At 38.3% G+C, this 15973-nt stretch overlaps 1 protein-coding gene across 1 annotated transcript; it reads right to left on the bottom strand.

The window, feature by feature from the left end:
* Nucleotides 1-1368: 1368 nt before the first annotated feature.
* LOC121375992 lies at nt 1369-15592 on the bottom strand. The gene is made up of 8 exons (XM_041503742.1): nt 15393-15592; nt 13372-13472; nt 12336-12464; nt 9614-9796; nt 8480-8598; nt 6896-7019; nt 6028-6036; nt 1369-4399 (listed from the first exon to the last, which is right to left on the bottom strand). Exons 2-8 carry the CDS (start codon nt 13427-13429, stop codon nt 3822-3824), a joined length of 1200 nt encoding a protein of 399 aa, XP_041359676.1. The 5' UTR covers nt 13430-13472; nt 15393-15592; the 3' UTR covers nt 1369-3821.
* Between the last annotated feature and the right edge of the window lie 381 nt (nt 15593-15973).

Below are 15973 nucleotides of genomic sequence, written 5' to 3'. Positions count from 1 at the left end.
GTGGGGTGGGGGGGGGGGTGGGGGGGGGATGGTGAATTGGAAATATAATTTTGGAATAGCAATTATTGAAAAAGATATAGGCCTACATATATGTGTGGGTTTTTTAATTATTAAAACGTTAATTAGCCAAAAATAAAAAGGAATTGACAGCTCGGCCGAATATTTATATATACACATGTAATTTGAAGCGTTTTAGGACAGTCCAAAACTAAATGAGAGAAAGAAGAGAGGATCGGATTATTTAATAATACAGAAAAAGGTAATTTTGAACGAAGGTCTAAAAGTTTAAAGTCCGATCTATATGTGTTTATATAAAATACTAATTAAAAACTAATAATAAAAAACTAAACAAACTTTTAAAATAAATTATCGCTGGTTATGTGGGAGAACTTCCTTGATGATATTGCCACCCCTCCAGCGCAGTGAGTACGAACAGTAATATGATTATAAAACAGACTACCAATCTTTAGCCCGGTGGCTTAACTTCTATGTCATCGATCCCAGTGATTTCGTCAACACTTTATTACGTAAGTATTTGTGTACGTGAATGCCAAATGACCAGTCATGAAGAATGTGTCCCACATAAACATTGCTGGTGGCGAATCCATAGTGTTGGTCTTTGCGTCATTTGGTCGCCATCTTAACAATGGTAGTAGGTTGTAAAACGTATTATGAATGACAAATGTGTGTAGTTATGACGTCTCTCCAGAAGAGTACAACAGAAACGTCTTGCCATTTTGAAAATGTATATAATATTGTCAAATGTTTATTAAACTTGCCGGATAAATAGTGTAATATAATTTAAGAATATTTTCTGTGGTTATTTTGGTTAATTTTGTCAGGAAGTTGTGTATCAGATTCATAATAATTTGGATTTGAACCAGAAACAAAAGTCGCAGTGGGTGGGGGTTAGGGTTTGTTAAACAATGTTCGGATTAAAAAGGGGTATCATGCGCTATATCCTTCATATATTTAAAATTAAATTTGATTATTATACTTAATTTAAAAGACACCCCAGTGGCTTCTCCATGGTGATAAGCTAGATGTCAAAACCAAACGAAATTTCCGCCTATGATGCATTTATGTTCAAGCGCCGTCTTAGTTGGAAATTAAAGTCGTTTGTAACCATGGTTTATGTGATACATGATACTGCACTGTCGTCCGCTAAAAAGCCTATATCTTATGACTTGTTTAAAAGCGTATCCAACTCGCTATCACTTATTATATCTAGATATGTTTTGAAACCACTCGTATCTAACAGCTTCTAATGTACGTTTGTATTATTCAATAACGGATTTCAATGATCACGAACTACACATACAAATTTATTGACTTTATTGTTACATCTGTACATAAAAATGGTAGCGATATTGTATTATATACAAATTATTATATGTCAAACCTATATCTAATAAATAGTTGATGATTTGGCAACAACAATAATACTAACTTAAATGAGTAATAATTTCAGACATGCATGTAAACTACAATACTAGTCTTATACATTGTATATACATTATAGTAGTACAGATATATGATAATTAATTGAAGTTAGTACTATCATAGTGCAACATATATGAACAAAACATCTTAATATAAAGATATGATATTAAATCAACAGTCTCGCCTTACCGTAGCATCATTTACTGTATACCAATGAAAAATACTATTCGGTTTTAAAGTGACAGACCCCAGTTTTTGAACACTATAGCGTATTTTTCACTGTTATAGCTCGTTTTGATAATTGTTATTGGACATTATTTAGATTTTATTGTTTAGATTAACGTATGATCCGAAGTGTTTCTGGTCATCTTGGGTTTTTTTTCCTAATAATAATAATTAAAAAAATGCACGTTCATCTGAAAAGTATAATGGTAATGCAGACGAGGTCTGGTCTGTTTAACTTACACGGAACCTGCAGTGCATGCATGGTAATCATCCCCCATGCGGGGTCATAAACTCGGGAGACACACCCATAATCGCACCCGTGAAGTGGGGAGTGAAACTCGGTGCATTTAGCCGTACACCTATCCATTGAGCCTAGCGGTGCACTCGCTCTGAATTGGAGCAGCTACTGGCATGAAAAATCCCCCATTGCCTCAGGTGGGATACGAACCCAGTACCTACCATCCTGAAGTCCGAAGGCATAACCACGACTATTCAAGAGAATTCTATTCAAGATAATTAACGTGCACATTCAGAGCATGCCAAATAGCTGAGGTGTGTGCCCAGGACAGCGTGCTTGAACCTTAATTATATATAAGCACGAAAAATAAGTTAAAATGAAATGTAGCGCACGCCTGTCCAGGACAGGAAATGACCACGACACCACCACCACCACCACCACCGATGCCAGCTTTATCCAAATCTGTTACAGGGTTGTAGATTAACTAAGCTTAGTGTCCATTTTCACGGGTTGAAACTAGGGTCTGCGACCGTTTTGTTTAACGACAGCACATCGGCTATTGGATGTGCAACTTTTAATAAACTCTTATTATCTTCACACAACATACACGTCTGTCGTCATATTGTAAGACACAATAATGCAATAGCGCCTCTCTTGTGAGTGTTAAATGGAGAATAATACATTTTATATCACCTAGATTAGAGAGTATAGTTAAACAATATCGAAGAATGAAGTGTGATGGTAAGAAAATTAATGCAGATGATCTATTCTAAATGATTAAATAAATAAATAGTAAAAATATACACGGAGAGGTAGCTTTGAACATGATTGATAGCATTCCTTTCATTTCCCAGTTATACTTACTGCTCGACAAAGAAATGTTTTCGTATATTCGTAACAGAGATTAGGAACGATATTAGGGGAACACTTTCTAGTTTAAGAGGCATTAGACAAATTCTTCTCTCTATTTATATGGAGTAGATAAAAAAAAAATACCCCGTAATTTTCATCCCTGCCCATGACTTCTGGTGTGTGTGTGTGTGTGTGTGTGTGTGTGTGTGTGTGTGTGTGTGTTTTATCTTTATTTTTCATTAACTGATATACAGTATGTTATATGTCATAAATTTATGCTTCAGTCTAAGTAAAATAAAAGATAGAACGTAATGGTTGATACGTCACAGAACCCACAATTGTGGTGCTGAAACTGAATGCTCTTTAATCCTGTTGAATACCTGCATGAACGGATATATTTACATGTATGACTGACAATGAAGGTAACATACATAAAATATATAGGTCATTAACCACTTTTAGATTTCCTTTCTACCATATTTTGGCAAACTTATAACGCAAGTGACTATTTTTTTTAAACAAAATCCCGATTCTTGTAAATATCTTTGTTTTCTAATACAAAATACCCAAGAACTGGATCATTGGTAAGGAAATGGTATAGAAAGGAATGTTTGTTTTAGAACAATGGGTGATGAAGTCTCTTCTTTGAAGCAATATAATCCAATTCTGTTTTTAACCATCAACTACCATGATTGGTCTCAAACGTGTTGAGCGATTGTGATTGCTGAGAGTCCAGGTTCATGTCAAAAAAAAGACATTGTGATGACATATCGTTGGGGTTTTTTTCCTCTATAAATGCCCCAAAACTGAATCAATTGTCATTGATAAGGAACGGAGGTGGGCAGGGGAGGAGAGAGAGTCCAGGGAAAACTTCCTCCTCACAATCAGAGTATATACACTGACATCCCAGCTGAAACGCGAATATACTAAGACCTAACTATCCCTTCCAATTGCTGGAATCTTCCGACGCTCATGTAATGACAATTGATGAGAGATTGAGTCTGTTCAAAGTATATTTAAAGCAATGTTCTTTCCTCCATATCAACTGATTGCCATATTTTATCTAAAAAGTGTTGAGAGGTTGTGAGCGAAAAGAATCCAGCGTCATCGAAGACGCCGTCACGGACCCAGCAGTGGTCGTGGTGAACCCCGGCGTCGGTCCCGCTATTGTCGGCGACATGCGGGTGGGCGACGACGTCTCCGTGCTGTCGGAATACTCCGATATGCTGACCTCGACGTCTGGGTCAGAGGTGGCGAGAAGACTTCCAGGAGTCGGCGGCGGCCTTTGCGCTACCGGCGGGACATTCATCGCCACGGCAACGGACGACGGCGACAGCATCTTTTCGTTATCCGTGTCTATCAGCGACGTCACGGCGCTGGGGTGGAGCTTTCGGATGCCGTTTATTTTCAGCGAGTCTTTTGGGACGGGCGTGAAGAGAGTCCTCGAGTTGATGTCGGGTTTGTTTGCGATGGCGACCGCCGCGGGATCTTGCGTGGGGCTGACCCCGTTCCGGGTCTTCTTCTTCTTCAAGAGCCGGAGGAGGAGCACGAGACCGCCAGCAAGCAGTAACAGGAACAGCACTGTCCCCAGAACACCGAAGATGATGTCGTACGGTATAGCTGCATCGGGAGGCGTCACAGCTGAAAATTTAAATAGGAAAATTTATAGGCATAAAGTTCTACCAAATATTTATTTTATCTGTAAACCTAACTGGAGACGAGCTGAACAGTTCAGGCCCTTTTAGGGGCCCCTATGGGAAACCTAGGGAGATTCCACCCCTCCCCTTTCCTGTCCTGGACGGAGGAACCGGCTGAAGCCGACACCTGCGCCCAGGACAGGCGTGCGCTACAACAGCTTGCTCTGAATGTGCACGATAAACTCTTTGACCTAACATGGCCTGAACCTATGGAGATATGTTAGCACCAAATAGGTCTAATTAACGAACTATTCTCGGCCTACTAAATTCTAAACCTATACGTAGCTCCCTACCTTTCCATTCGGATCGACCGTTCAAAATTGCGCCGAAATTCTTTCATCAAACTGCGCACCCATTCTCTTTGGCTTAATCCTACGGGACATTCCAAATTCCATAGCACCATACCAACCTCCGCCTGTTACCGTCTACGGTCGAACTGCTGGTTCTCCCATGCACCTGCCAGTGCAGGCGGCCCCCCTCCTACCCACCCACACATTTCCTGTTCTGGACGGAGGAGCCGGCCGAGGCCGGAACCTGTGCCCAGGACAAGCGTGCGCTACAACAGCTTGCTCTGAATGTGCACGTTAAACAAGCATTCCATTCTATCCATCCATTCCTAGCTGGAGCGCCTAACCTACCTAACAATGGTACAATTACTGCTATCCCCCCCCCCCCCCCAGGCGCGTGTACAAATGGGAGTCAACTCCCAACCCATGCTCCAAGCGAATTTTCTTTCTTTTTTCCGAGGGAGCATGACCCGACCTCCTAAAAATGGAAGTAGCCACAATCTACACCGTTTTTACCGTTAACTTACACATTATTTACTATTTTTTATTGCATAAATTATCAATTTTGGCTCATCTAGAAATATGAAAAGGTGACCTTGTATGTGAATTTATAAATATTATAAATAGTAACTTTTCCTCCTGAAAACCTGTTTCATTTTGATTTTCTGTTATTGATTTTTCAAATTTGTATCTATTTATGTTTATATTTATACTATATAGATATGACTCTTGTAATCTTGACGCATGTGTATATATATTTATTTGTTATATGTATATAATCCTCTGATGCTACCGGTTGGTGGCCTTGAGCAAAGTAAACATCTGTTCTGTTCTGTTAGTTTAAAAATATCCATTTTGGTCAACTGGTGAACTTGGCTTAGTAACTGGTTTAACGTGTCCATATACCACTAGGGTTTCGAACACGCCTATCCCGAGTCCGGCCTCCGATAGGATCGGGGGTCTGACTCGGGATAACTGGTGAAGACCCTACATTACTGGGCTCTAATATTTTATACTGCATCTCCGTAATCTTTTTAGGGTAGGTACGGCCTCCGTGTAATGAAGAGGACTATGATATTAAGATATAATTTAGTAAAGTTTCCTCTGTTGAATTTCAATACAATGTAGGCTAATTAATTATTGTGTACCAAGGAAAATAGTAAGATGTTATCAAGGCCTCTTTTAGAATATAAATGTTTCATTCAAATAAATGTAGGAACTAATTTATTACAATAATTATTATGTTGTAAAAATATATAAAAAGAAATATATAAATTTTACTTACGGCATGTTGCTGAAAAATAAATGAAACAAAATTATGTTACTTAGTTAAAATCAACATGGTTATAACAAATTACTATAAACTATACAGGAGCAGTTTTAGGTACACTTCAGGATGACTTAAAACAGACTGAAATAGCAGAATGACTTAAGACAGACTGAAACCGCCTTCCCTTTCCGTAGTTAACAAACAGCTATAGGGTTAACTACTTAAAAAAAAGCCAATTACTAGTTAAGGAGTACTGAAATTCGTATACGAATGCTTAGTAACTTTCAATAAGCTAATGGTAATTTTAATTCTAAACATTCACATCTAACCTAACTTTGACTTCTTAGTCAACTCAACCAGTAGCTCACACCTCACACTTAGTAGGTACGTCAAATCCCTACAAAGGCCATGGTATGCACTGTTCTGCCTGTTGAAGTCTTGAATCTGTACCGATTTCATACACCCATATGCTACATGTCCCCTCTATGGACTCATTCTCTTATTGCTTTTTCTCCCTGTCCTAACCAGTGCCCCACGACTGGTATGTCAAAGGCCATGATATGAAATATGAAAGACCCCTTGCTGCTAATGGAAAACAAATGTAATGGGATTCCTCTGAAGACTACGTGTCAGAATTACCAAATGTTTGACATTTAACAGCCAATGATGAATTAATCAATGTGCTCTATTGGTGTCGTTAAACAAACCAAACTTTAACTTTAAACTTTTTATAAAGGCTGGCCACATTCCACGAAGCAATCTTAGAGCTGAGATCACCTTAAGGGTATTACCTAATGCACTTAAGGTGATCTTAGTGCTAAGATCGCTTCGTGGAAGGAAGCCGTAGTTGTGTAAAGAGTATAAGAAAATGACGTCTGCTTACAGTTGGAGGTGAAGACGAACGTGCCTCCTGGCGATGACACGTACGTACTGTTCATGTAGGTCGTGTTCTGACACTCGTTGGGGTATTGCGTGGCATAGCTCACTCCACCGCCAGACTCCAGCAACTGAATGACAACCAAACATCAATTTCCTGGTATTTTATAACACATGTAAAACCTCTGGAACCTAATTCACTAAGCTCTCGCAACTTTGCGATATCACAGTGCAGTGCAAAAAGACTTGCAAAGAGGATGCTTTGTTGTCTAGCAGAGCCTAAGAGACCTTCGTGAATTAAGCCCCTGGACGCCAAAACCGTAAAACGCATATGATCAGGGCCCCGTTCCACGAAGCGATTTTAGCGCTAAGATCACCTTAAGTGGATATACAGTAGTTATGCACTTAAAGGCGATCTTAGGGCTAAGATCGCTTCGTGGAATGGGGCCCCGGGCCATATCTCTACACAATGCAGAGCTCGAGTCGAACGAGCATTTGGCTAATAAATAGTGGTTCATTCCACGAATCTCTATCTAATGTCTCATCTATAAGAGTACAACCACTCCCAAGGAGATCCTTTACTGCGAAATTTTATCCATTTTACACCGCCATAAAGAGGACCGCCACATCCAAACTAGTTTTTAAATGAAAACAAGCACCGGACAGAGCTCATTAGAATAAGTACAACTGTGATGACATGCACTCATGAATCACTGTCATAATAGTGACTATATCAGCTATTCGCGAACGTTTATTATTAATTTATATGATTTAATAATTACCTTTGTTTGGGGTGCCGCACTGGGGCATGGGTCAGTTGGAGTATGAACATATTTGGGAGGTTTTTTTTACTTTACATAATTTTAAAATGCCATTACGTTTTTCTAACAATGTCAGGTGATATAAATGAATAATATCAACAAAAAAAATTCAAAGTAGGTAGTACTATGACAGGAATTTATAATAATATATTAAAACGCCATTGTGATTGAAATCAAGTCTTACTGAAGGTCAATAGCAATTAGGGTGAGGGAACAGGGCGTGTACTTTCCATGTGGGACCCACCAAAATTTACTCTTTTTTGGTTTTACTATTATTTCTATATATTTAAAGTACAAAAAAAAAAAAAAAAATGCGAGGGAGGGGTAAATTCTCATATATTCCTCAAATAGTTTGGACTCACCTACTACAGATATCATTCAACGAGACTATTCCACTTCGAAAATCCGTTAATATAATAATTGATTTCAGCCAACAACACTTCGTGTCCAAGTGGACGTTTCGTCGTAAACAGCCAATTATGTTAAATTGAATTTATACCACTGATCTTTTGATTTGTCTATTGAAATGTGATTAGCGCCGTGCTGATAAATATTTTAAAGTCTTGATTTATGCTTTCAAAAACTCTGAAGACTTTAACGTCACGGCAACGCAAAACCAACAGCAGTCTGGACTTTTAAACGTTTTATAAATACGGGTCCTTGACACAGAACAGCGTTGACTTTGCACAAATCTATGAATGAAGACTTTCAAGGTGGAATGAACAGTAAGCTATGGTTTTATTCAGACTGATATATATATATATGCTTACCAGACAGGCGAGCCTGAACGTGGAACTGTCATCCACGGTCGAGTCGGTGTTGTACAGGGTGATGTAATACGACGAAGAAGAAACTTCCTTGTAGAACAGACAGTACAGTGAACCACTGGCTGAAATGACAGGTCATATAATACAGACAGTACAGTGAACCACTGGCTGAAATGACAGGTCATATAACAGACAGTATATAGCAAACTATTGGTTGAAATGACAGGTCATATAACAAACAGTATATAGCAAACTCTTGGCTAGAATAGCAGGTGATATAATAGACAGTATATAGCACACCATTGGCTGAAATGACAGACCAAATATCAGCGAGTATAACGAATAACTGGCTACAAATATCTTAACATGGATATTAAGATCGATCACACTAGTGGACTAGTTTTTTTAAAATTCTGGTTCCAATCAGACAGGCACCAAATATGTCAGCCACTGGAGGGGTGGGGGCAGTTATATATTAATTCGTCTTTCGAATGGGGGAGTGCATCATTTCCAGTGTGTGTTTATTGGGGTGGGGTGGGGGATCGGAGGGCAGTCACCCCTCCAGACACCTATACATGTATAAAAGCTGTCGTAAAACATTCTTTTCCCCTTTATTTCACTTACACAATGTTCCCAGATCAATGAAAAAAAAGTAAAGTTTGTTTTATTTAACGACGCCGCTAGAGCACATTGATTTTTTATCTTATCATCGGCTATTGGACGTCAAACATATGGTCATTTTGCCACTGTTTTTAGAGGAAACCCGCTGTCGCCACATAGGCTACTCTTTTTACGACAGGCAGCAAGGGATCTTTTATTTGCGCTTCCCACAGGCAGGATAGCACAAACCATGGCCTTTGTTGAACCAGTTATGGATCACTGGTCGGTGCAAGTGGTTTACACCTACCCATTGAGCCTTGCCGAGCACTCACTCAGGGTTTGGAGTCGGTATCTCGATTAAAAATCCCATGCCTCGACTGGGATCCGAACCCAGTACCTACCAGCCTGTAGACCGATGGCCTGCCATGACGCCACCGAGGCCGGTTCTCAGATCAATGACAAGGTCTGCTAACAAAATGCGCAAATTCGTACAAAGGAGCGAGTGCTGTGAAATTAAGGCTTTTTAATGGAACTCACATGAATACAGCACGGTGGCGCTACAGTCGGAGTAGTTGAAGGCCAGCATGTCTTTGTTGGTGCACACGTCTAGGTACGAGCTTTGGGTGCACAAGACGTTGTTGCTGGCGTCGGTAAACTGGTACTGCATGTAGCTTTGAAAAACAGTTGGACAAAGTACAGCTTCCTCTGCTATGTTTGTACCTGAGGATAAAAAATACATACTTACATATACACATACATACACACACATACAGACAGACAGACCCACATACAGACAGAAAGACAAACATACGTGCATTCTGAATAGAAACAGTCCCATAACATCTACCATTATTGTCAAAATACATACCTGGTCCACGTTCGACGAAGCGATCTTAGTGCTAAGATCATCTAAAGTGCATAGCTTCGTTTCGTCGAACGAAAACCAGATGGCTATGCAAGAATATAAAAAATACTATAGTATAACAAAACAAAACCCAAAAATTAAATACAGGCGATGCAGGCTTAAAAACAAAAATAAATTTCCAGCTAAAACAAGTAAGTAACGCCATTTGTAATTGTAACATGAATAACGCTTGACAGGTATGTAATCTATTATATAGAGGACACTACATAAGATCATTCGTCTTACGAGATGTTTAAAAACGTATCTAACGAGTGAAAACGAGTTGGATACGTTTATAACCAACGAGTTGTAAGATAAATGGTATCTAACGGACACGAATGTAGTATTCAATTTCTAAAATATCCTCAAAAACCAGGTTTTAAACAAATTTAAACGTTTTATCCGACTAAAACGTATTTACAGCCCTTGCACTTGTAGTTAACTTACGCGTTACAGATCGTTTCGTGGAACGGCGACGTGGTCATCACCTAGAAGCAGCCAGTCGTATGTCTTTAAATTGTTATCACACGTATATGTGTTAATAGTTTGTGTTATCAAAAATAACAAATGATGTTCTCACCAACGGGTGTGTAAGAAAACGCAACAACAGAAGAAAATAGAACAAAACAGAACAGAACAGATCAACAGAGAAACGCAGAACAGAGCAAAAAAAAACTTTATGATATTCAAAGGACAAAACAGGCACATCTTTATGATATTCAGAGGACAAAACAGGAACATCTTTATGATATTCAGACGACAAAACAGGAACATGTAAAACAATAATTTTCACATTATAAATCTGATTTCAATTAAAAGCTACAGTGAGGTCATTAATATGTTCGCAAATAACAACATGAATCATTGTGATTTGGATTCTGGTCCAGAAAACACTGTCGCAACAATCATAGTAATCAAAATTATGTTCACAAATAACAACAAGGTTAATATTTATTCTCCTTCTAGTGGTTAAATCTCACGCGAGGGTGCCAAACACGAGGTAAATGAGGCGTGAACACAGCTGACAGAGTTCAATGTACAGTTTTTGAAAACGGGGTTAGTGTCCAGCGTGACAATGATCCATTTTCATGAATCAATATTTATCCTGCAATCACTACAATATATTGGCAAGATAATATGATAGCAAATAAATGTCTGTTTTCGGTCACTGACCAAATATATAGCCTTCTGTGACGGAACAACTTTAATTTTACAGGAGTTATGACTGGCAAAGGAACGTTGTATCGTTTAAAGAAGGCACGGCGGAAGCAAGTAGACAGGGAGGGGGGGGGGGGGGGGGGTGGGGGTGGGGGGGGGCTGATGGAGATTGGGGGGGGGTGACTGAGATTACGGGCGCAAAGCAAAGTGTGTAGGGGAATCGGGGGTATGCTCCCCCGTAAAATGTTAGGAAACTAGTGTTTTGAAATACAATTCCCTGCATTTTACAAGTAAAGTTCATCTCTGCCTTAAGATTTACTACCAATGAAGTTATTCATTTTTTTTATTTCCAGTTGGTGGTTTTGATTTTTAAAAACCGTTCTGAGGGCAATTTTTTATTTAAAAATAAGAAACTGTTGTTATTTATGAACTATTTAATTTATGTTGGTGTATACATATTGTATGCGACAAGACATTCAATACTTGTGAACTTGGTACTCTGGCAAACGGTAAAGTCATATAGATAGGACTTTAAACTTGTGGGCCTTCGTTCAACATTTTATGTCAAAATTATTTGCTTTTTTTCCACATTGTTAAATAGTGTGATCCTCTCTTCCTTTTCAAAATTTATTTTTGGATTGTCCTTCAAAATATTTCAAATTATATAAAATTTAGAGTGAGTAGATTTTCTTTCTTTGGTCAGTATGGTGTTATTCAGGTTTTCTTTTCACTTTAAGGGTCACTTCAAATTGTCAATAGCCCGCCAAAACAGCTCCTCTTTCCTTTTGTTTTGGGTAAAAACCCCAGTTGATTGATTGATTGGTAGATTTTTGAAATAAACCGGTTCATTAAAAAAAAAAATCATATTATGTAGATTGCAGAATAAAATGAATAACCGACTACTTACGTAAAATAGCCGATATATTTATTTGAGCTGGGGTATCATTAAACATTATTTCATGCATTCAGACTTCATATATACGGGCTTTGTCCTGCAAATGTTAGAATGGCGAATGCCTCGAGGCACACAAAAGGACCATAAGACAGTAATCAGTTATTTTCTATTTATGTGTAATGACAGCGTCAATAGCTGGAGAAGAACTTGTATTAGGATGCATTGATTATTTTGTGTGTGCTGCCACCCCACTTAATTTAAGGCTGGATGCGGCCCTGTTATCAACTTCTACGATAACGTACCATTTCTCAGTAGTACGCTGTAGGCACCTGGGTCGTGCACGAGATCGTCGCAAATGTCGGTCCACACCGTCACAGCCGTGGCATTTGGTACGATCTTCACGTTCACGTTGTTCGCCTGCGCTAGGGACTCTGAAATCAAAATCAGATGACGCTGTCATGTCCGTAGCCTAATATTTTAGCAAAATGTGATTTTTTTTTTAACGGGATGTTACCCATATCGTCCCTATACACACACACACACACACACACACACACACACACACACACACACACACACACATATATATATATATATATATATATATATATATATATATATATATATATATACATATGCATGCTCCTTAATGGTCATAAGCAGACATGTAGATCAGATTTTACTGTTAGACTTTCGTTCAAAATTTTATGTCAACATTATTAATCCTCTCCCCCCCCCCCCCCCCCATTATTAAATAAGTTTTCTTTCTCATATTTAATTTTGGATTGTCTTTCTGAAATGCTCCACATTGTAAAACATTTCTGCCGAGCAGTCAATTCCTTTTTATTTTTGACCTGCTAACGTTTTATTAAGTTGTTTTTTTCCACTATACATTATTCCAAATTGTCTATATCACGGCTCTCCGCTTCCTGTTCTCTTCTTTGTCTGAATTTGTATCCACAATGGAAATTCTCAAATAATTATACTGGTACAAAATATATTACATGCGATAAACCAGTTCCGACCTTTTTTTGAAAGCGAAGAACTTGCATAGCTTGATAAAATTATATGCGATTATAACCCCCCCCCCCCCCCCCCCCCCCCTCCAACAAATTATGTTCAGAAAACTTTCTATTTTCATTCTGAATTTTATGGATGCCACTCCTAGTAATAGAATATCAAGATATCGATATTTCGAGTTAATAATGCAAATATTGTCTGTATGATGGATTAATGTGTAATTATGTATCACAATTAAATGCAAAAATAGCAAAATAGGACAATTGTATCCATGGTAAAGCATTATAAAAAAAACAAAAAAGAAAAAAACATATTTACCTGTGCTGTAGTAATAGTAGAACAAATTGGATGTAACTTCGTATATCTCCAGACACATGTATAAATTGAACGGACTTGTAAAGATGTCAATAGATGTGGACCTGAAAATAATTACTTTTACGACTAGTACTAAATTTCAAATGACAACATTTCAGATAGTAAATCTAGGTATACACAATATAGATTATACACAATATAGATGTTCATAGAAAGAAAGAAAATCATGTGAGAAAAAAACCCCGCTATAGCCTCTCCATGGGATACTCCTTTCAATTAAAAGCAAGAGAACTTTTATATGCACCATTTGACAGACAGGATAGTATATACCATTGCTTTTGTTGGGCCAATTGAGGAGCTCTAGCTGGAATAAAAAATAACCCAATAGTCACACTGACAAAGAAACCAATTATCATTGCTACACATCACAAATATGATCTCTGATGCAACACACTACTTTATATGGATGAATACATTCCACAATCCAAACGTTACAAATCTTATCTGGGGATGCTTTGTTCATCATCAGTTAAAGTTTGTTTTATTTAATAACACCACTAGAGCACAATGATTCAATAATTATGGGCTATTTGATGTCAAATATTTAGCAATTCTGACATGTAGTCGTCAGAGTAAACCTGACACATATTTTTTCATTAGGAAGGTAGGTAGGTAGGTAGGTAGGTAGGTAGGTAGGGTTTAACGTGTACATTCAGAACAAGCTGTTGTAGCACACACCTGTCTTGAACGCAGGTGTCGACTTTCGCCGGTTTCTCTGTCCAGTTTTCATTAGCAGCATTGTCTCTTTTATATTCACTTCACCATAGGCAGCACATAACATATCAAGGTCTTTGATTATGCCAATTGTGGGATATTGGTTGGGATTAGGCGATGAAAAAAACACACAATCAGATAATGGGTCCACCGATGGGATTCGATCATTCGACTAAAGCAACTCAGACAAGCGCTCTACCGACTGAGGTAGACCTCACCCCTTCTTCAAGATCAGATGAAATGCTTTGACATGTCAAACCTCGTGACGATTCAGTAGGTTGATTTTGGTACTTACAAAAAGACAGTATCATGAACCTTTTGGCACTCTCCAAATTGTCACAAGATGTTGACGCGAGCTTCTAAAGACAATAGAACCACCAAAACCACAATGGATGTATAGAACTGAATATTCTACACTATAAACTCTTAGGCCCAGAACATACAGAAGCTGTGTCTGTGTCTGGTGATATAGTCCGTTTGTTTTGTTTTGTGCGTGAAAAAGGAACAGATGAACTGGCATATAACTCTATAATGAATAATGCAAAAACTCCTATAAAACATATTACTAACTTTTAAACCCATACCATCACCCATAACTTATTTTTAAAAAAGAATTCTGTATCAATTAAAAAAAGTTTCTTAACAAATTACCATCAAATTGTGTAGATTAAAGCTAATTTTAATATAGAGGTGAAGACAGGCGGAACAGGCAAGGTACGCAATGTCATCAGACTCACTTGTTACTAGTAATCGATAATCGATTCAAAGACAGAACTACGCTTTATCTAGACTGTTCCATTAGTTACCTTCATACATATTACAAAAACATAATTTGTAACAATTTTTGCTTTTACTTACATATTTTTTTCTTCAATTTTTTTTTTTATGCCAGTTAGTATAGGATTAAAACTTAATAATATGTTTTATATAAATTTAAATTTTATTAATTATAGAAATTTTACACTGGGAACTGAGAACTCTATTAACGTGCCCATATCCAAAAGGTTCAAGAACGCCCATCCCGGATTTAACCCCTGACCTCGCCAGTGGCCAACCCTGGGACCGAAGGTAAATTTTACATGTTACTTCATCAGTTTCATTTAGATGCGTTTCTTTTTTCGACTGTTACCATACTAACCAGTCCCAAACCCAGTCCCAACTCCGATGTGTTTTGGACCCAAGTTCCATTCAAAGCTACCGTACAATATATGTTTGAGCTAAAAATGCCGAGTTTAAAAGTATACCCGTACTTCGTAACATAGTAGTTTCCATTATTTATGTAACAATCAAAGTTCAAGTCCGCGTATGTCTGACCAACTATCGTCACCGACTTGGTTCCAAACTGGGCAGAGGTAAATGTCAAATAGCCCTCTCTAGAGCTGTAAAAATCGCCGTTCAGATTTCCTGGGAATGAGCAAACTGCCGCAACTGAAAAATAACAAAAAGAAAAAAAAAGAAGAAAATGTTTTATTTAACGACGCACTCAAAACATTTTATTTACGGTTATATGGCGTCAGACATATGGTTAAGGACCACACAGATATTGAGAGAGGAAACCCGCTGTCGCCACTTCATGGACTACTCTTGTCAATGAGTACCATCCCACAGACAGGGTAGTACATACCACGGCCTTTGATATACCAGTCGTGATGTACTGGTTGGAACGACATAGCCCAATGGACCCACCGACGGGGATAGATCTCAGACCGACCGTGCATCGAACGAGCGCTTTACCACTGGGCTACGTCCCGCCCCGAAAAACAACAAAGATAGATTGTTAGGACCTTCGTATATATATCAGCTCTTATGTTAATACATATTGTTGTACTTT

Source organism: Gigantopelta aegis, chromosome 6, assembly GCF_016097555.1.
Source record: "Gigantopelta aegis isolate Gae_Host chromosome 6, Gae_host_genome, whole genome shotgun sequence".
In the NCBI taxonomy this organism is placed as follows: domain Eukaryota; kingdom Metazoa; phylum Mollusca; class Gastropoda; order Neomphalida; family Peltospiridae; genus Gigantopelta; species Gigantopelta aegis.
Note: the sequence above shows the minus strand (reverse complement) of the source record. Positions and strands in the feature narration are given on the sequence as shown.

Bases quoted from the DNA above. Each gene is read 5' to 3' on its own strand.
- LOC121375992 (XM_041503742.1), bottom strand. From the start codon at position 13,429: ATGTGTCTGGAGATATACGAAGTTACATCCAATTTGTTCTACTATTAC. The intron at 12,465-13,371 runs GTAAATATGTTT...TTTTGATTTCAG, and splicing joins CTACTATTACTACAGCACAG to AGTCCCTAGCGCAGGCGAAC. The intron at 9,797-12,335 runs GTACGTTATCGT...TTTTATCCTCAG, and splicing joins CAGCGTACTACTGAGAAATG to GTACAAACATAGCAGAGGAA.